This window comes from Gopherus flavomarginatus, chromosome 4, assembly GCF_025201925.1.
Source record: "Gopherus flavomarginatus isolate rGopFla2 chromosome 4, rGopFla2.mat.asm, whole genome shotgun sequence".
Classification (NCBI taxonomy): Eukaryota; Metazoa; Chordata; order Testudines; family Testudinidae; genus Gopherus; species Gopherus flavomarginatus.
The window spans coordinates 122,168,841-122,191,288 of NC_066620.1; the positions used below are offsets into that span (position 1 = coordinate 122,168,841).

Consider the following 22,448-nt stretch of genomic DNA (forward strand, 5'->3'; position numbering starts at 1 on the left):
TAGACTTCAGAGGATCAGGGTTCAGTAACCAGCTCTGATGTTGGTTTCCTGTGTACCCATAGGTAAGTCATTTAATCATAAAGCTCCTATTTAGGAAATGGGAATAATACTATTTCCTTTGTACCATATTCTTCTTCTTTGTTTTTGTTCCTTTGGTTTACATTGTAAGCTCTTTGGAGAAGGGACAGTCTCTCACTATGTGCACGTACAGTGCCTAACACGGTGTCCTCAGTTTGGTCCTTTAGTGCTACCATAATGCATGTTATTACAACTGAGTACTTATTAACAGGGAGCAGCCAAACAAGAGCACAGTAATATAAGCAGACTGGAAATTAACCACTGTATATGTTGATGGAAGAGTAAGAACCTCCTCCTGCCTCATCATGAAGGGGCACATTATTCATACTAATGTGAGGCTGAATTGTGCTGAGAGGGCACCTCTAGTATAAAGTGCTTCAGGAAACTATAATTTACTTCTCTTTCTCCGTCCCTCCTCTTACTAATGCTTGGTCTTTGTAGTGCACAGGGAGAGTAGGGCTGTTAGCAGACACTGTAAACTCTTGATAAAGAAAATTAACATGGTAAAGGCTGGGTGAAGGGGAGGTGGGGGAGGGGAAGAGGGAGGGAGAGAGGAAGAGCTTCCAAAACTGCTTGTTCAGCAGGGATTTTCAATCAAGCTGCAGATTTAGCTCATGTAAATCTGACTGTCATCAGACTATCAGCTTTTTTTGGGTCAACAACATACAGCTGTGCAGACCTGCTAACAATATAGTCAGTGAATATATCTCCTGTCAGAGTTTGAAAATGGTTGGGGAGTGGGCTGCTAGTTTTTCTTCTTGGAGGCATATAAAACAATTATACTGCATGTTCTGTATATCCTCAGAACTCTAGATAAGTCAAGCAGTGCCCACATTTTAGGAAATAAACTCTTTGTCCCTTCTAAAAACCAGCAACATTGGGAAAACGATAATTTTTAAAGCCTGCTTGATAACTAGAAAACCCTAACAATGAAATACATCTTTTAAAATACATATTCCTTTGCAATAATTTAATAAACTGTGCTGCCATCTCATCAAGAATCGGGATGGTTGCCTTGGTGACAAAGATTATCCTTGCTGCTGCTTGATTCTGTCATTTTTCTAAACATGAATTCATAATATTGAGGATTTATTAACAGTATGTCACATTGATAGAGATAAATTGTGCGCTTTAAACTGGCCATGTAAGTCTTCTATGATATTACAGCTGCTTTGTCAACTCAGAAATAAGATATGATGTGATTACTAGAAAATTAAAGCTATTTGTCATAAAGCGTAAAACACAGAGTATCAAAACTGCAGAAGAAAAATCCTCAATAGAAAAATCTGATGTTTTAAATATTTGGGGTTAGTTAGTTGTTACCATTTTATGGCTTGTAAATTAATCAAATTAAATTAACATAGAGACATATACTTGTTTCTGCCGGTAACATTTAACTTGTAATGTGCAGAAATAATGTATTCTAGACTGTTGTATTTTCTGCTGGCTCCAACTGCCTAAAGAGATTAGGGAAAAAATCCTAGTAAAGGCAAATTTTGCAAGTTCAGAGTGTATTTTATATATTCAATTTCTTTAAGGACTTTGCATGATGTGTTGTGTCATAAGTGTTGCTGTAGGTTAGATAATCCATTCAGAAATCTTGAATGTTTCTGGTGGGGAGTTATCTGAGTTATATAGTTTTGTTCAGAAATACTCATGTCAGATTGGATCTGCCCCGATATGTCATGGGGTCAGTTTAGGTTATCTACTGTATTTACCAACCTTCCATTGGGTATATGAACATTTTTGAACTAAATTACTATATGATCCACTAAAACCATTACAAGGGGAAAAACAAACAAACAAAGACTGTATCTGAAACACAAAAGTTTCCTTGGATTTTGACAGGGATGGGGTGGGGAGACAAGCAGTGTCTTTGAAAAATTTGAAGTCAGTGGAGCTATGATAGTTTACAGCAGCTGAGAATCTCCTAACAATCCCCAAATGTTTGAACCAGTGTGCATGATTCTGCTAATAGCATACAATTTATCAGTCAATGGGCCAGATTCAGAAATCATATGTGAAGCTACATAAGATATGCTCTCCTTACACTCCTCTAGAGCTATGTAAACATGCTGGCTCAGATCTACAAAGGGATTTAGGCTTGTATGGCCCAGTTTTAGGCACTGTAAGGAGGTGCCCTGGCTCCCTGCCGTGCCTGAGAGGGACGAGCCAGAGCAGGTGCCTCAGTGGGCAGAGTCAGCACTGCCTGTCCCCGCCCCCCGGAAGTCAAGGGGCGGGACAGGAAGTATAAAAGCCCAGCCCCAGCGTTCAGTTGGGGGCAGGCTGCCGGAGAGGACAGACGCTGGTGCCTGGGCTCCCGCCGGGCCCAGCCTGCCCCGCGCCCAATACCCAGAGAAGCGCTGGCCTGACCTGCCCCGCGCCCACTACCCAGAGGAACGCTGGCCGGACCTGCCCCGCGCCCACTACCCAGAGGAGCGCTGGCTGGACTTGCCTCGCGCCCACTACCCAGAGGAGCGCTGGCTGGACTTGCCTCAGACCCGGTACCCGGAGGAACGTCGGCCTGACCTGCCGTGTGCCCGATACCCCGAGGAGTGGCCTGAGGTCCTCACGACCGGTACCCGGAGGAGCCCATGGTCTGGGACCCCCCAGACGACGCTGGCAAGGACCAGGTACCCAGAGAGGGGGAGGCTGGAAGTAGCCCGGGGATAGCCGACCCTGGTTTGGCTCCTGAAGAGCCCGAACCCATGTCAGTGTGTTGCGGCCAGGATCCCCACTGACCGCAGCGGTTCTTGACCGCTGCTAGGGCCCTGGGCTGGAACGCAGTGGAGTGGGAGGGCCTGCGTTCCCCCTGCAACCCGTAACCGGGTGGCAGACTCCCCCTCTTCCCGCCTATTGCCACTGCTCTGCCCTGATCCAGAGGGCCAGAGCTAACTAGACTTGTGTTTGGTGCCCCGCCCGAACCAAGGGCTGGGCCCCTTTGACTTTGCTACTGCTCCGTCCTGATCCAGAGGGCCAGAGCTAACTAGACTTGTGTTTGGTGCCCTGCCCGAACCAGGGGCTGGGCCCCCTTTGACTTTGCTACTGCTCTGTCCTGATCCAGAGGGCCAGAGCTAACTAGACTTGTGTTTGGTGCCCCGCCCGGACCAAGGGCTGGGTCCCCTTTGGCTTTGCCACTGCTCTGCCCTGATCCAAAGGGCCAGGGCTAACTAGAACTTTCACTGCCCTGCCCTGCCAACGGCCTGGGCTGATACTGTGTTTGCTCAGCCCCTGCTAGAGGCCTGAGCTTGAACTGCTACTGCCCCGCCCTGCCCAAGGGCTGGGGCTTATTTACTTTGAGAGCCCCGACCCCGGCTAGAGGGCCGGGGCTCTGCCTTGTTTGCAGACACTGTACGCCCCTCAACACCTGCGGAAGGGCTAAGCCTACCCGGACTAAGGCGTGCTAGGAGGCGCCCTGGCTCCCCGCAGCGCCTGAGAGGGACGAGCCCCGACGACCGGCTTACACGTGGCACCTGACCAGGGACTGTCGCCCAGGATGTGGGCACGGACCCTTAACGCCGGTGAACGAGGGGCTGCGGGAGAGGGAGCCCCCTCCCCCGTGATGGACCTGTCCCAACTCGCCGCCCTTGTGACCGAGAACCAGGATCGGCAGCAGGCGGCGCAGTCACGACGGCAAGAGGAGCAGCAGGCCGCCCAGCTCCAGCAGCAGCAGCAGCTCATCGAGCAGCTGGGGACTCAACAGCGCCAGCTGATCCAGGACCTGGTTCAGCAGCAGCAGGAGTTCCAGCTGAAATGCCTCCAGCACCTTGCAGCAGAGCGGGGGCCCCGAGAGGGGGTCCAGTCGGGAGGCACCGATGGCGGCCCGGGGCCCCGCCCACCGATCCGACTGACCAAGATGGGCCCTGGTGATGACCCTGAGGCCTTCCTGGTCACCTTTGCGCGGGTGGCAACCATCGCGGGGTGGAATCCTGACCAATGGGCCTCCATCCTGGCCCCGTACCTGACAGGAGTGGCTCAGGCAGTTTATCGGGGCCTGTCTGCCGAGGCCGCCCAGGACTATAGGCAGGTGAAATCCGCTATCCTGGATGCCCTCGATGTGAGCCCGGAGACGTTTCGACAGCGGTTCAGGGGCCTGACGTACCCCATGGGGGCCCGGCCTCGTATGGTGGCCCAGGAACTGCGAGAGACCTGCCGGCGGTGGTTGCAGCCTGAACGTCGAACGTCGGAAGAGCTAGCAGAGCAGGTGATCCTCGAACAGTTCACCCACATCCTTCCATCGCGGGGAAGAGCCTGGGTCCTCCATCATCGACCAGCAACACTGGCCGCCGCTGTTACCCTGATGGAGGACTTCCTGGCGGCAGAAGCCCCGGTGAGCCCGACAGGCCGACCAACCCCACCTGGGCCAGAACGCCCCAACCCCGAGAAGAAGGCGACACCCACCCGGGCTGCAGCCCCACCAGCACGGCCGGCCCAAGCCCCAACTCCCGCTCCCCGGAAGGTGCCCTGGAACCCTGCAAGGGACTTCCCCAGGACCCGGCCCCGAGTAGGACGATCCGAACTAGGGCCTTGTTTCTCTTGTGGCAAGTCAGGACATCTCCAGAGGGACTGCCCCCAAATGGAGTGTACCTTTGGCCAAGTCTGCTCCGGGGAGGCTCGGGCCCGTCGCCGACAGCCCGCCAAGATTACGGCGCCCGTGGTGGTTGAGGGGTACCCAACCGTGGCCCTCCTCGACTCCGGCTTCAGACAGACATTAATCCGCAGCCACTTAGGTCCCCCGGCGGATGCACGCCTGGGGGAAATTCGCTTACAATGTATCCACGGCGACATACGGCCGTACCCCAGTGCCTGGGCCCAGCTGACAATAGACGGGGTGACCCGACGGATGGTGGTAGGTCTCGCACCGAGTCTGGCATATCCAGTGATCCTGGGCCGGGACTGGCCTGGGTTTCCGGCCGTCCTACGCCGACATGCCGGAGGCGGTCTGGGTCCCGTACCGGCCTTGGAAGGAGAGGCCCCAGAAGGGAAGGACGATGAGCGGGGGCCCCCAGAAATGGAAGAGGATGAGCTGGACCCCCCGGAGCACCCCACCGCCGAGGATGGGGACGATGCTTCCCCAGGCGAGGCCAGGGATCCGTCGGCCCCCACGGACTTCTGCCGGGACCAAAGAGCTGACCCCACCCTCAGCAAGGCATATGAACAGCTCACCGCCGTGGATGGAACTATCCTCGATCCCGGGCGAGCTGCCCGGTGGCCACACTTCGAGTTGCGACAGAACCGCTTGTATCGGGTCGAGAGGGACCCACACACCAGGGAGCCCCGGTCACAACTCCTCGTACTCCGCTGTCATCGGCGGGCGGTCATGAAACTGGCCCATGACGTCTCGGCTGCCGGACATCTGGGTACCGAAAAGACCCTAGCCCGAATAGTGGGACGCTTCTATTGGCCGGGGATATACCGCGAGGTGAAGGACTATTGTACCTCGTGCCTGGATTGCGAGTTGACCGCGCCGGCGAGGACGCCCAAGGCACCACTGGTCCCGATGCCGTTAATCGAGACCCCTTTCGAGCGGGTGGCCATGGACCTGGTGGGACCCCTCCCTAAGAGTGTTGCGGGGTTCCAGTACATACTTGTGATGCTGGACTATGCCACCCGGTTCCCCGAGGCGATCCCGCTCCGTAACATCACCGCCCGCACCATCGCAGGCGAACTGGTTAAGGTCTTCGCCCGCGTCGGCTTGCCCCGGGAGATCCTCATGGATCAGGGGACCAACTTCACCTCGTGGCTGTTGGAGCAGGTGTGCAGGCTCCTGGGGATCAAGCAACTGCGAACTTCGGTGTATCATCCCCAAACCGACAGCTTGGTAGAGAGGTTTAATCGCACCCTCAAGGATATGTTGCGGAAATTCCCCCCAGAAGACCTCCGCCGGTGGGACCAGCTACTCCCGCCCTTGCTCTTGGCGGTGCGAGAGGTCCCCCAGGCCTCAACCAAGTTCTCGCCGTTCGAACTATTGTATGGCCGCCAACCGCGGGGCCTGTTGGACCTGATGAGGGAGACCTGGGAGCAAACCCCCTCACCCACCCAGGGTCTCCTGCAATATGTGATCCAGCTCCAGGAGCGTCTCAAACAGGCTGGGACCCTGGCACAAGCAAACTTAAAAGCCGCCCAAGAGATGCAGGGCAAGACGTACAACCGGGATGCGCGCACCCGGGACTTCCAACCTGGAGACCGGGTCTTACTCCTCCTCCCCTCCAGCGAGTCCAAGATCCTGGCTCGATGGCAGGGCCTGTACGAGGTGGTGCGAAAGGTGGGCCCCGTCACCTATGAAATTCGTCAGCCCGACCGACAGAAAGAGCTCCAACGGTATCACGTCAACCTCCTTAAGCCCTGGCGGGAATGAGAAGGGTTGCTGATCAATCCCTGTCCACCAGAACCCGAACTAGGGCCCCAGGTACACACCCAGGAAGACCCCGAGGGACCCCAGCTTGGGGAAACACTGACGGAAGAGCATCTTGAACAAACCTGCTGCCTCCTTCAGGCGTTCCCTCGTACTTTTACGGCCCAGCCGGGGTACACCTCTATGGCCTATCATCGGATTCAGACGGAGCCGGGGGTGGTGATCCGGGCCACGACCAGACCCCTGCCGTATCACCGAAGGCGAATCGTTGAAGACGAGGTACGGGCGATGCTAGACCTAGGAGTAATTGAGCCGTCACAAAGTGAGTGGCGTAGTCCCATCGTCCTGGTGCCTAAACCCGATGGCTCCCAGCGCTTTTGTATCGACTTTAGGCGCGTTAACGCCGTCTCCAAATTTGACGCCTACCCCATGCCCCGAATAGACGAGCTGCTGGCCCGGTTGGGAGAGGCCCGCTATATCACGACCCTGGACTTAAGCAAGGGGTATTGGCAGATTCCCCTGGATCCGGCCTCCCGGGAGAAAACCGCGTTTGCCACTCCAACCGGCCTGTACCACTTCACGCGGATGCCCTTCGGCCTTCATGGGGCACCCGCAACGTTCCAGCGCTTGATGGACCGCCTCCTCCAACCACATCACGACTACTCCGCAGCCTATCTAGATGACGTGGTCATCTACAGTTGGCAGTGGGAAACCCACCTGGACAAGGTCGCCGCCGTCCTAAGGTCCTTGCGGGAGTCTGGGTTAATGGCCAACCCTAAGAAGTGCCGCATCAGCTGGCGTGAGACCACCTACTTGAGGTATACTGTTGGCAATGGACAAGTGAAGCCTCTGGTGGACAAGGTTCAGGCCATTGCCGCCTGTCCACCGCCAACCACGAAGCGCCAAGTCCGCCAGTTCTTGGGGCTGGCGGGATGTTATCGGCGGTTCATTCCCCAGTTTGCAGTGATGGCCGCCCCCTTGACCGGGCTCCTCACCAAGGACAGCTCGCGACACGTACGCTGGACCTCCGAGTGTGACGAGGCTTTCCAGTCGCTTAAGGCAAGCCTCTGCAGCAAGCCAGTCTTGTTTAGCCCGGACTTCCAGCGACCATTTGTCCTACAGACAGATGCGTCGGAAGTCGGGCTCGAGGCTGTCCTCTAACAGGAGGTGGATGGGGAGGAGCATCCGGTTCTCTACATCAGCCGGAAGCTGTTCCCCAGAGAACAAAACTACGCAGTCGTCGAAAAGGAGGCCCTCGCGGCGAAGTGGGCCTGCGATGCCCTGCGTTACTACCTCCTTGGGGCCCCATTCACTTTGGTCACTGACCACTCCTCCCTCCAATGGCTATGCCGCACGAAAGACCACAACATGCGGCTTCAACGGTGGTACTTGGCCATGCATCCCTACGCCTTCACCGTCCGCCACAGGGCGGGGAAGGACCGCGCCAACGCGGACTTCCTTTCCCGCCTGGGGGGCATGGACGAGCCTGGCCCCGTTGCCCGGAAGCCAGCCTTGGGGGGGTGTGTGTGCGTAAGGAGGCGCCCTGGCTCCCTGCCGCACCTGAGAGGGACGAGCCAGAGCAGGTGCCTCAGTGGGTGGAGTCAGCACTGCCTGTTCCCGCCCCCTGGAAGTCAAGGGGCGGGACAGGAAGTATAAAAGCCCGGCCCCAGCGCTCAGTTGGGGGCAGGCTGCCAGAGAGGACAGACGCTGGTGCCCGGGCTCCTGCCGGGCCCAGCCTGCCCCGCGCCCACTACCCAGAGGAGCGCTGGCCTGACCTGCCCCGCGCCCACTATCCAGAGGAACGCTGGCTGGACTTGCCTCAGACCCGGTACCCGGAGGAACGTCAGCCTGACCTGCCGTGTGCCCGATACCCCAAGGAGTGGCCTGAGCTTCCCCACGACCGGTACCCAGAGGAGCCCATGGTCTGGGACCCCACAGACGACGCTAGCAAGGACCAGGTACCCAGAGAGGGGGAGGCTGGAAGTGGCCCGGGGGTAGCCGACCCTGGTTTGGCTCCTGAAGAGCCCGAACCCATGTCAGTGTGTTGCGGCCAGGATCCCCACTGACCACAGCGGGTCTTGACCGCTGCTAGGGCCCCGGACTGGAATGCAGTGGAGTGGGAGGGCCTGCGTTCCCCCTGCCACCCAGTTACGGGTGGCAGACTCCCCCTCTTCCCGCCTATTGCCACTGCTCTGCCCTGATCCAGAGGGCCAGAGCTAACTAGACTTGTGTTTGGTGCCCCGCCCGCACCAAGGGCTGGGCCCCTTTGACTTTGCCACTGCTCTGTCCTGATCCAGAGGGCCAGAGCTAACTAGAACTTTCACTGCCCTGCCCTGCCAAGGGCCTGGGCTGATACTGTGTTTGCTCAGCCCCTGCTAGAGGCCTGAGCTTGAACTGCTACTGCCCCGCCCTGCCCAAGGGCTGGGGCTTATTTACTTTGAGAGCCCCGACCCCGGCTAGAGGGCTGGGGCTCTACCTTGTTTGCAGACCCTGTACCCCCCTCAACACCTGCGGAAGGGCTAAGCCTACCCGGACTAAGGCGTGCTAGGAGGCACCCTGGCTCCCCGCCGCGCCTGAGAGGGACAAGCCCTGACGACCGGCTTACAGCACCAATGTAATCCACAACCGCCTCAGTCAGCTGTCGCCTAACCCTGTAGGTGTCTAAACTCACTTTTGATGTGGTTTTAATCAGGTTGTGACTTTATCATCAGATGGAACTACCTGGCAGATAAGTGTACAGTGCAGGTTACCCAAGTTCATTCAGTAACCACTTCCACCACCGCTCACTTTTTCCATCCAGGTCCCCAGCCAACCCATTGTTGGGACCTTACCATCCACCCCCCTTGTAGGAGGGTTAAGGTGGGCTTTAAGGAAGGGGAGAACCCCACTGCCTCTCAGTTCCATTCCTTTAACCAACAGCTCTTTTTTAAGTCCTTAACCAAGCCATTTATCTTCGCTATGGAGTACTTGCACTGGACATCTGCCCTACACTTACATCATGAATTGCGACATGCAGTCTATCACCCTTCATGCCACATGTCAACAAACCCCTCCCTAACCCACTATGGGGAAGGTCAATCTGGTGGTAAGGGAAAATTCCTTCCCAGCCCCCCTAAAAAAAGGGACGGCTAGCGCAATGACCGCAGTAGGTCTTGATTAAACCTGATATTTTACCATCTAAAGGGGAGGAAGGGTGGGTGCTACCTCCGCCTGCTCTGTGTAAAAAGGGTCTTCTCTGCACTGGGCTGCCCTTTTAAACCCTTCTGCCCATCTGGTTTCCAGGAGATGAGTCAGTATTGCTACGCTGGCCTCTTGTCCCCTTTTGAATCAGTTTCACCACTCTCCCACATCCAGCCATAAAGCACTGTTCCCTTCATTCGGCCAGCCAGACAAATCCGTCTGCCCCCCACTTAAAGGTGCGATGTGGTCATTGGCACCTAACTTTGTGCTGCAAATCTTCCCTGGGCATATAACTTCCTGCCTCTGGGCGTGCGCACTGGTGCCTCACTCTAGGGATCCAAATTCCAATCTCAAGCCTAAACCCCAGAGCAACCACAAACTGGGGGGAGATAGGCATTCCTCCACCTATCTTCCCTTCAGGGCCCTGTTGGGCAGTCATGCTCAGAGGTTGCCTAACTCCACACAAAATGACCAGAGAGAGGTGGGAACCTCTCTTAACTTCTAGCCTAGTGGTTAGGGCAGTGGTTCATAAACCTTTTACTAAGGTGACCCACTAAGTGCATTTCATCTCTTTTTGTGAACCACCATCCTTTACAACCCTAATCCTATCCTGGTGTAGAGGGGAGACCCTGAGTGGAGGGGTTAGAGGGAGGAGTTGGAGAGCGTGCCTGACTAGCATGCACCCCACAGTGGTGCTGCCTGTCCTGCATGACTGGGCCTGGCTCCCCATTCCAGGCATTGAGACCTGGCATACAGGGTTACAGTGGCACTCAGATTTGGCTTGCCCACCTCTTCCTCACGATAGAGGGATTGGCTGGGCTAAACCTGAGTGATACTGCGGCCCTGTGCACCAGGTCATAATACTTAATGTGTGGAGCTGGGCCCAGACCCGTAGTTCAGCAGCCGCCACTGGCCCTGTGTCGCTCCTGGAAGCAACCGGCATGTGCCAGCACTGCCCTTGCCTGCAGGCACCTCCCTCACAGCCGGCATAATACGCAGTTCTCAGCCAATGGGAGCTGTAGAGTTGGTACTCGGGGGTAGGGGTAGTGTGTGGAGCCTCCTGGCCTCTGCTAGGGGCTGCAGGGATGTGCCAGCCACTTCCAGGAGTGGCATGGATCCAGAACAGGCAGGGAGCCTTCCTTAGCCCCGCTGCACCACTGGAATTTTGGTGCCTAAAATCTCCCAGTTTGGCTTCAGTAGCTTCTGGGAGACAGAGCCTGATTCTAGGAGACTCCCCGTGAAACTGGGAAGGTTGACAAACCTATTACCACTGCAGGGTGGGTTTGCTCTCCAACTGCCTCCCCTTGCCCTCGGGCCTCCCCCTTGCACTGGGCTGGGAGGCGTATATGTTTGAACTCTTATGCGTTAATTCAGCAACCCTTCTAGAACTTTCCTGTGACCTACTGGTAGGTCCGGGCCTGCTGCTTGGGAAATACTGGGTTAGGGTACTCACCTGGGATGTGGAGATCTGGTTCAATTCCTCCTTTTTCGTGATGAGAAGAAAGGATTTGGATAGGGTCTACTGTCTCTCAGGTGCGTACCTTAACCACTGGGCTACAAAGTGTTCTTAAACTTTCTGTGGCCCAATTAATATTTAATGCAAGTGGAGAAGCTTCAAGAAGAGAGACAGAGTTCCACATCAGACTATTCCATAGCGTAGTGCAGTGTTTCTCAACTTTTTTGTGCTGGCGATCCCCTTTGGAATTAAAAAAAAAAAAAATTGGGATGCCCCCCGCATACTAACATTGAAAAAATTGTGACCCCATACCTTAAATATCATTAAGTAAATTATGAATAATACTGGGACACTAGTGTTAATAAACTAATATTTAAAACATATGCAAATAATTTAAGGTAAGAAAACAAATTTGTGTGCTGGATCAAAGTTTATTTTTACATAGAAAGAAAATATAAGTTCATTTTTTACAAATTACAAGACTTACAAAGTACTTCAATGAAACACTTGTGCTTGTTTTGTACCAGCTAATGTTTTACGGTGGGTTGAATTGAAGACCCTCTCAGCAGCAGGTCATTCTTCATGGATTACACTGCTCTACAGCCAAAATGCTTCTGAAATAAATGTAGTCCAACTTTACTAATTCTGGGTCACTGAGAACAAAAATGATGCTTAAAATTGTTGATTGGCTCTAGTTTTCAAGATATGCTATTGGGTCAGTATATATGACCCTTGACTTGGGAATGGCGGAGGATAAGTGTTATAAAGGAAAGGGATCTCAATTTAAACCAGAAATGACTAAAATACATCTTTGACTGGATCTATGAATAAATCTATGACTGAGTTTGGACAGTACTTGCTTTTTAGGCAAAACAATGAATTATGCAATCTGAAGCTGGTATTGCATCATACATGATATGAATTGCATCATGTTATTCCTAGAAGTCATGGATGATGCAATCATAACAAAGCTTACATCACTCTGCTGAACAAATTGCCCTATATCAGCTCTAGAAATCATACAGTGTCGTGCTCTCTTATTTGTCAGTGTTGATTTTGCAAAGGGACACATTTCTGTTTAGCCAAAGTGAGCAGAGATGCCTCGTACTTGTGTGAACAGTGCAGATAACTTCTGCTATGTTTGTGGTGAAGTGACTTTTGCATCACAAAAGCGCAGTCTAACCACTCTGGTTAAGAAACCTATCACCTTTATTTTGGCTGCAAAATTGGAGATCAGGACAAGAGGTGGGCCCCACACACATGCTGCAACACTTGTGCAACAAATCTTGGCCAGTGGTTGAAGAAGAAAAGGAAATCTATGCTTTTTGCAGTGCCAATGATTTGGAGAAAGCCAACAGATCATACCAGCAATTGTTACTTCTGCATGGTGCCTCCAGTTGGGAAAGGTGTGTCAAAGAAGAAAAAGTGGACTGTGCATTATCTAAACATTCCATCAGCTATCTGCCCAGTACCCCACGGAGAAGGACTGCCGGTTCCTGATGCACCAGAATCATTCTCAGATGAGGAAGAGGAAGAAGATGAAACTTCTGGTCCTGAACCATCAATGTCACAGGACCCACCTTTTCTCCCATCCTCCTCTTCTGAACCACACCTCATAACACAAGGTGAACTGAATGACCTTGTCAGGGATTTGGAACTACCCAAGAATAAGGCAGAGCTGTTGGGCTCCAGACTACAGCAGTGGAATCTCCTGGCAGGCTCTCTCAGGGCAAATGGAGCCCATCAATGCTTGCAGACTATTGCTGGACAGTGACAAGAGATGCTCCATTTAATACAAGAGACAAGCCAAGAAGCGCCGAGTAGACACTGAATAGGACTAAACTATGTACATAATAGTTTTTTGCCTTTTGTTTCATAATAAATTTTATTTATAGAACCCTTTTGCTGATTTTTAAAGTGTTACATAAACAGGAGAGGTGAAATATTATCCTGTAAAGCAACCATAAACACATGAAAAGACCTAGGTTTACAATTTATGATTAAAACTCTACTATCTACACAATATACATAGACATAAAATGTAAAAACTTAAATATCTTAGAAACAGTAGCCAATCAGTTGTTTTAATTGTCATATTTGAATTCAGCACATCAAAATACATAATAAATATCACATTTTATCTCTGAAGCAGATGACTTCTCAAAAATTGTAGACCAGTGTTATTTATTTAGCTGCTTTGTCTTTATCACAACCATCAATGGGAATCCCAATTCACATAAATATTATGTTGTGAACAGGATTAAAACTTCCAAAGCTTCAGTTACAAGTTTGGGAAACTCATGCTTCTGTGCTATCCAAAACATGCACATGCCTTTTGAAGGAAATGAACACTGAAGCATTTTATCAGTTGAAAGCTCAGTTATCTTGCAGTCTCCATGTGAGTTCGACAGACCCAACTACTCTTCTGTTGAATGGATTAATTATTCACCTCCTGCCAAGATCTTCATCATCAGGAGTGAAGTAATCCTGCAGCTGCTTATTAAGTTTAAATATATGTTCAATCATAATGTTCTTAATTGTTTTATGTCCACACTCTTGTCATCAGGAATCAGTTTCATGTACTCGCAACTCAGAGGAAATGACTTGAAGTTTTCACTCTGAAGCCGAGCAGACCAGGTTCCAAATTTCTTTCCAAAGAAGCGTATTTCCTTGTCTCCCAACACAATTATGTGTTTGTGTGGTCCTTGAAAACTCATATTCAACTCATTCAAATGACTGAAGACATCTGCTAAGTAAGTTGACGGAAGAAGCCATGGTGGGTCACTGAACAATTTAGCAAAAGGAGACCCGTGATCCTGTAGGAACCCACGTACTTCAGCTCGCAATTTAAAAAGTCTGTTTAACATTTTCCCCCATGAAAACCCTCTCACTTCAGTGTGCAAGAGAAGAATTTTATGAAGTGCACCTATTTCACACATAAAACTGCAAACAGAAGAGCAGATAGAGGCTGACTTTTTATGAAATTCACAAATTCACAACTTTTACAATATATTCAGTAGCTTCAACAAACAGGTTAAATAGACATTCACCAGTTGTGTGGCTAGGCAGCGCTTTACAGAAGAGCACATTTTCCTCAGTGGTAGCATCTGAATTATATTGAAAGAAAGCTAAGAAGTGTGCTAAGGCTGAAACACCTGTTGATTCACCAAACTGAACACCATTTTAACTTTTCTTTCAACTGCTCATGAATGTCATCAGCCATTTCAAGAACACGCCTCGAAACAGTATCTTTGATAAAGGAATAGCTTTGAGCTTATTTTCCTCTTCATGACCAAGCATGCTGATAAGCATGTCTAATACCACAGGGAGTATGAGATTCTCAGGCTATTGTATGTGCCTTATGGTTTTGGGTAATACGAGAAGTGACACGAGATATGAAGCTTTAAGAGCATTCTTACTGACATTACTTGTATTCCAAATCAGTGTTTGCTGTCTTTTCAAGCTGTTCAGTTTTCCCTTAAAGGACTCGAGAGGCTTGTTCTTTAATTATGAATGTTTACTTTCCAAATGCCGAATTAATTTAGAAGGTTTCATGCTTTCGGCACTTAGCACTTCACCACCCACAACACAATAAGGTTTATTTTTGATTGCTGTAAAGCTGTACATCGAATAGCTGGAATTGGATTTTCTGCACTTCATCTTCTTCACTCCTTCATTCTGTGCAGTACTTGGTTGAGCTCTCTTTAAAAATGTATCCATTGCACAAGAAGGCCTCTTTGAAAAGTGTGCATACCGTACTACTTGGTAGCCATGAAGAACAACAACACTGTCTGGACACGAAGCAACAGTGAGGTCACATGGTTTTGTGAAGTCACATGCTTGCCTAAAGCAGGGCCAGCCTTCAACTCTCTGGGGCCTCACAGAAGGCACATGCAAAGATCCTCACAGACGGACCCAACACTGGGTGCTGAGGTGTATTGACCCACAGGCTGGGTGGCCTCCTGAAGTGAGTTGGGGAGTGGAGGTGGTGCTTCCTCCCTAAGCCCCTGATGCCTGAAGCCAAAACCCTGCTGCTAGGACTGAAGCCTGAGCCCGACCACGTGGGACTGAAGCCTGATCCCTACCATGCGGGGGTTGAGCTGTAGCTCAAGCCTCATCTCACCTCATGGGGGGTGACATCCTGAACCCTACTGCAGGGCTGGCAGCTCGAGCCCAAGCCCTGCTGCTCAGAGCTCACAGCCCAGAGCCCAGCCACTGAGGGGCTCACAGCCAGGCTATCTGGGACTGACAGCCCCAGTCCCCACTGTGGGGGGGGCTCAAACATGTAAATTAGCTTCATGGGGTCCCCTGTGGCATGGGGTCATGCTGACCATGCACTTGTAAGGCCCTTGGGGTTTGTGATTCCCCCAGGCTGAGAAACACTTATCTAGTGGTTACAGCACTCACCTGAAAGGTGGGAGGTTGCTTTTCACATTCCTTCTCTTTATCAGCCTGAGAAGGGACTTAAACTGGGATCTTCCATGTCCAGATTGAATACCCTAGCCATTAGGTTATAAGGGTGTCATTTCCTCTGCTCCTAGCTGGTGTAGGTGGAGTTAGGCAGGTGCCTAACTTATTCCTGCAAGAAATGGCTTAGGTGCCTAAACTGTCCGACTCCAGGAGAGGAGTTCCTGGCTGTGGATTGCCTGCAGAGATAGGTTCAGGATGTAGGGAGGCACCTATGTGCCTCCATGAGAGATGTGGGGTTTAAGATACATCCCTCTCATCAGCATCTCCCATTATCTGGCTTATGAGGCTCCCTGCCTAGTGTCCCGCTTTTGTGGATTCCATTCTTAGGCTACATCTACACTATGAGCTAAGGGAGTGCTTCCCAGTTTGCTATCCTCATGATAGCTTTCATTTGAGCTAAAAATAGTAGTACCACGGGCACAGCAAGCAGCAGCGTAGGCTAGCCACTCCAAGTGCAACTCACTTGAACTCTGTGGGTATGTATTGAAGGTGGCTAGCACATGCTACCGCTGCCCATGATACCATAGCTACACTACTGTTTTTAGTATGTAGCCTAGATGAGAGCTAGCATGAGTATGTCTACATGAGCTGCGAACCACATCCCTAGCTTGTAGTGCAGACGTAACCTTAGAAGCCTATCTCTGCCTGTGTATTTTATAGGGAGACTAGGCACCTAAGTCAGGTTTGTGGATCCCAGTGTTATTCCAGCAGTTTTCTAACCACTGCAATGCCTAAGTCTCTGTGTGGATCCAGAATGCTCTCCCTGCGTATATCTATACTAGACTTAGCTGAGGGGAAAGCATAAATATATCTTGGAATAAAGTTTTGGGGAATTGTCCGCACTAACCTTTATCAGTGTGTTACCTACTTCTTGTTAACTTGATGAAAAAATCTCCAGTGTAGACAATCCTGTATGCGTAAGGAAGTCTCACTTGGTCTAACATGCTGAGGAGCAATCACAAAAGCAAGAAGATGTAAGTTAAATTAGGGTGAGTGTTACTTTAACTTATAATTTTTTTCTTCTGTAAACATGATGGGGTAATTCATCCTTTGTGTCCTCTCATGACTAGAAATAGTCCCTCCATGTGAGGACTGAGGGACAGTGATGAGACTATGTGGAGAATTTTAAATACCTTTTGTCCCTGTTGTCCTTAATTTGTGGATAGATCCAAAGATTCCATTTCTCTAATGGTGTCCATTAACATCTTTCATGTACATTAAATTATCGAAAGAACTGTAAAAACAGAGCAACAAAAGCATATGCTAGAATGCACTAGAAGTCATGTGTAAAACTTGTGAACACTAGCAGACCAAACTCAGTTGTAACAGGAGTCTTTAAATTGGGTGATTTCTTTGTAGTCTGAATTTGGAGGCCTATAGAACAACAAAAATGCTATACATATGAAGATGAGAAGTGCAGGGTCAGAAATGGCTCATTGGGTTCTTATGGCTAGTTTATCTTCTTACTCTGCATTGGTGACTGGTAATGATGCATATCTAGGCCTCTGCTACTCTTTAATAGGTATTTTTACCTCTTTGCTGAAAGAATGAGTGCTGATTTGAAGGCAATAGAGACTGGTGATATAGCATGATTTTGCTTTTCTTCTAAACCTGACACAACCTGTATTTTATATGGCAAATACTGCTTGAAGTTGACTGATAGATATTGATTCTCAGCAGTCTGTGGATAAATCTGTGCAGTCAATCAATCTGTTAATGGAATATAGAAATTTATCTTTCCCATTTCCCCTATTAAGCAATGCACAGGCTTTTATGTCCTGAATCAGTGTCTTTTGAAGACTCCCACTGACTTCAGAGAGCAGTAGATTGGGCCTTACTGTTCAGTAAATGCAGTATGTTTTTCCTCTATCTCTGTTGGATTAATTTTGTGATGAGTGATCTTGTAATTGGAAACAGGAAAGCCAGACCTAGCCCTTAAGTAAGGGGATGCACCTCCCATTGACTTTAGTAGGAGCTGCACCTGCTCACATCAGGGATTAATTTGGTCTAGTGTCCGATATCAGTTTCACATTCCAGGAGGTGTGCTCATATTACACTAATGCAGACACTCTACATAGTCTTAATGGATTTACCAGATGTCCACTATGATATCACTTGTTATTTTTTCCCAAATGTTAGCAACTGGAACCTTGATTTTTGGGGGGATGAATTTTTTTTAAGTTTATATAATATAAATTTTCTTTGTTTGCCATTACTGTATTTTTGATACATGAGATGCAATCAAGTATAAGGCCTATGGCACTAGTATAGTACCAAAGTCACCGATGAAATTTTGAACAGAAGAGATGGCACAGTATTTTGTGGGCTGAAAGGAGAGCAGACAATTGCTGAAACATTAAGACAAGCAAGTGTAACCCACGCCTCCTGGGTGTGGTGTTCTGTCCCATCTAGTGGCACTGAGAGAGAGAACGATTAATGAGTCTGCTCTACAGCCTTAGCTAAGAGCCAAATGGCTTTTAGCTCATGCAGTAGAGGCTCATGCATTGAGGTCCCAGGTTCAATCCCGCCTGCTGACGACCAGGGTCTGTCGGTGTTACACAAGCATTCTCCAGTCCAGTTCTTAAATAAGTTAACTTCTAAATGATGTAGACCAGGGATTGGCAATCTTTGGCACAAAGCTCATCAGGGAACTCTGCTGCTGGGCCGGGACTGTTTGTCTACCTGCAGTGTCCGCAGGTTCGGCTGATTGCACTTCCCACTGGCCGCGGTTCGCTGTTCTAGGCCAATGGGGGCTGCAGAAAGCACTGCACTGGCCACTGCTTCCCGCATTCCCCATTGGCCTGGAATGGCAAACTGTGGCCAGTGGGAGCTGCGATCAGCCAAATCTGCGGACACTGCAGGTACACAAACCATCTCGGCCCTCCAGAGGATTTCCCTTATGGCCGCGTGCCAAAGGTTGTCGATCCCTGATGTAGACCATAGGCGCTGACTCTTATTTTTCCTGATGGGTGCTCTATCCTGGCTCTGCCCAAGGCTCCACCCCACTCCACCCCTTCCCTGAGGCTCCACCCTCTCTCTGCCTCTTCTTGCCCTGCTCTGCCCCCTCCCCCAGACTCTTCTTGCCCACCCTTCACTTGCTCCTCTCAGCCCTCTCCCAAAACCCCCTCCCCCCACCACTGGTTCCTCTCCACCGTCCACCAAGTGCCTCCCTTTGGCCACTGAACTGCTGATTGGTGGCCAGCCCCAGGACCCTGCTGAACACCTGTGTCTGGTGGTTGCTGAGCACCTCTATTTATTTTTGTGGGTGCTTGAGCCCTGGAGCACACACAGAGTCAGCACCTATGATATAGACTGTGGAACAGGGCTGTGGTTTGTTATTTGAGTTCATGCAGAAATACGTCTGTTTCAAATACAAGTCCTCCAAAAAAGTGGAAGATGCCAATTTTTGGAAAGGAGATATTCTAATGTAAATACCGGAAAGCACATAAAAGATAATGTTATGTGGTATATCTGAATTTGTTCTTATTTTCCTGTGGGCAATACAAGTACAATAACAAGCTGCCCATGATTTTTAAGATTTGATAGTGTTTAAATAGTTGTAGGATCTGTACATTGAATTATAATAGAAAAGAGATGTAAAAAATGCAATGTAGCCTGTCCTGATTGGGATGTATACATTGGAAAACCATAACCAAACATTCCGCATTAATTGCAGTTTTTAAAAGTTACTTGAAGAAAGACGAGTTGAAAATGTTGACATCTGCACTTTTTGAATTTCCTATCATTGCATTTCACTCTATCAAAACAATTCCCAGGCAATCATTTAATTAAATTTATTAGTAAAGCTTGCCAATTATGGTATAATATTATAGGATGAGCCATTGCTATGGGCTCTGACCCTAATTCTGGAAACTTATCTCTATTATATGTTATAAAACGTAAGCATTATTACCTATTGTTCCAATTTTAGTGCTCTGCCGGGCCTTCCAAAAATATAGAAAAAATACATTCTCTCCCCAAGAAACTTGAATTTTAAATATACACCTAAGCAAATGGAATTCATATGTAACATGAAATGTCTGCCTTGATAAATCCAAGAGGTGCATTTAGTTTCAGTAATTATGTGATGTTTAGTAAATATAATCACAAATGCTAAGTAAGAACATTTTTAATGAAATTCAGTAACTTTTTGTATTTTTATATAGTTTTACATATAAACAAAACAATTGATACATGACTGTATTACTACATTTAAAATTGAATCCTTCTTGTAGATATTTAATATTAAGTGTTACCTTTCACAAGGTATTTACAGTGTAAAATCCATAATAGTTAATGGCAGGTAGATCTTTATTAAAACAAGGATATACTTTTTTCCTAGTCTTAGGAATGAATAAAATAGAAACAATAATACACATTGAGAATAATGCTTTGTATATGGCCAGAATTTTGTCACGTATATACAGCTTAGAGATCCATGAACCTTTAATATATCTTTATAATTTGTTTCCTTTATTGTTGTTTGATTTTTTCCTCTCCCAATAAATAAACTATTAATTGTGTTCTTTCCAGAAATTCATAAAGACAAGCCTGCCAGACAAGAAAAACTCGAAAAACCAGCACCAAAAGGTAATTATTACTATTTATATATGTGTGTGTAATAAATAATATATTTATTCAAATTATATTATATTGCAGGAGCATTCAGGAAGTTCCTAATCAGGAACAGGGCCTTATTGAACTATGCATTGTATGGCCACATATAAAGACATAGTCCTTGACACCAATAGGTCCCAATCTACCTATTCATCTATCTCTAAATATATTTACATAAAAACCTACATGAAAAGAACATTAGGGTTACAAAGTTAAGCACTCAAAAGTTTTAAAATTGTCAAAATAAAAATTGTCCAGGCAGCCTTGATTTGGTCTCTGTGTATATATATAAAAATTCAGTTTTTAATTATGTGATCGCATACTATGGTACAGGAAAGACAGTTGTCCTACTCTCAGTTCTTACGGTCATCACCACAGTGTTCCCTGGCAGCCAGAAAAGTCCTCTTCAGACTCTGCAGTCCTGGGCTGGAGCATGTTCAGTGCCAAGAAATCTTTGGAAATTTTGCTGCCAGCCTCTAAAAAACCTCTACGGAGCATGTGCAAATGGCAGTGTTCATAGGTTTATAACTTGGCCAAATTTCTGTGAATTTTCCTGGAGAGAGTAAAAAGCACTTTTCTGATGCTAGGAAAATTTCTTTGCCAAATTTCAAGTCTCTCTTCTGAAGCATGTGGAGCCATTTCAACTTCTCAATAAAAATGGTTGTAAGAATTCTTTAATATGAGCAAAACAATATGTTCTTCCATAATCTCATTCTTGAAACAACCACCAATTTTTCTGTAATTTTCAAAAACAAATTCAACCTGAAACAGACACTTTGCATGAAAAATTTCAGCCCAAATATTTAAAATTTGGGAAAGCCAAAGGCAGCTGAAAACAGGGTCTTTTCATGAAAAGTATTAGGCAACCTTACACTGTGAACTCTGCCAATAAACATTTTATTCAAATCTTTTCTGAAACTACTAATTGCAAAGTAAAATACAGTTACTGTACTTGTTAAATATGTATTTTAAGGAAAGGAAATAATCTGAGAACAGATCCAACAAAGCACTTATTCTGACAATAATGCCATAAAAACACAGTGATTTAAGAATGATGTCATAGTATTGATTAATTAGCATTAGCTTGTGTTGTCCTATGGAATATACCCACGTTTTGGGACAAACTCCCTAGGAATGGTATACCTCAAAATATCAGAGATTGTGGATAGGTCAGAGATAGGCTGTATAGTCAGAATACTCAGAGCATCCATATAGAGTTTTCCTTTACAAGACCATTCTGATTTTACTAAAATAATTCAATCCAACTCTGATTTGAGTTGTGATGAAATAATGGGTGTACCAAAACTGAAGATCGTATTATATGACATGGAGAGGAAACTCACTAAATTTCAAATTCATCAAACTCAGAAGCTGGTTATGTTGCCTGGTAACACCTGGCTCATAGCGTGGAATTCTTTTGCAGAACACAGAGTAGTAGTACGCTAATATAGCAAATGCAGATAAGTCAGATAATGTCACAGGCTAAACCTGTCCTTTATTTTAGGAAACAAACTTTTTTGTGTTCTTATCTGCTTAAATTGCAGCAAGGGAGGTTAAGGTTGGACATTAGGAAAAAAACTTCCTAACTGTCAGGGTGGCTAAGGAATAAATTGCCTAGGGAGGTTTTGGAATCTCCATCTGTCATAGTATCTTTCCCAATTCTGAACCTTAGCGTCCAAAATATGGGTACTAGCATGAATTCCCCTAAGCTTAATTACCTGCTTAGATCTGATAAGCTGCCACCAATCAGGAATTCGAGTGCCTGATACACTCTGATCCCCCAAAACCTTCCCTGGGGACCCCCAAGACCCAGACCACCTGGATCTTTACACAAGGAAAGTAAACCCCCTTCCTCACCGTTGCCTTTGTCAGCCTTCCCCTCCCTGGGTTACCCTGGAAGATTACTGTGATCCAAACCCCTTGAATCACAACACAGAGAAATTAGGTCTCCTGGAGAGAGAGACAGATTCACGCTCCGTGAATCTAAAACAAAGGGATTCCACCCTTCCCCTCCCTTCTCCTTCCCTGTTAAGTACAGATTCAATCCCCTTGAGCCTCAACAAGGGAAAAAAAAAATCAGATAGGTCTTAAAAGCAAATCTTTTAATAAAAAGAAAGAAAAAAGTAAAAGGTCTATCTCTGCAATTTAGATGGTAAAAAGTTACAGGGTCTGTCAGCTTAAGAAATTGGAGAAATAGCCTCCTCCAATAGAAATACAATTTAAAATACTTCCAGCCAAAATACACATTTGCACATAAAGGAAAACAAAAAAAAAAGACTATACCGCCTTTCT

General features: G+C 48.1%; 1 protein-coding gene across 2 annotated transcripts in view; it reads left to right on the top strand.

The window, feature by feature from the left end:
* Window positions 1-22,448, top strand: part of TRDN (triadin) — a 118,848-nt gene that overhangs the window by 67,706 nt on the left and 28,694 nt on the right. For both annotated transcript variants that reach the window (XM_050949840.1, XM_050949841.1), the window contains one exon: window positions 20,073-20,129. In XM_050949840.1, the coding sequence (XP_050805797.1) occupies window positions 20,073-20,129 (57 nt within the window). The remainder of the gene's footprint in view (window positions 1-20,072; window positions 20,130-22,448) is intronic.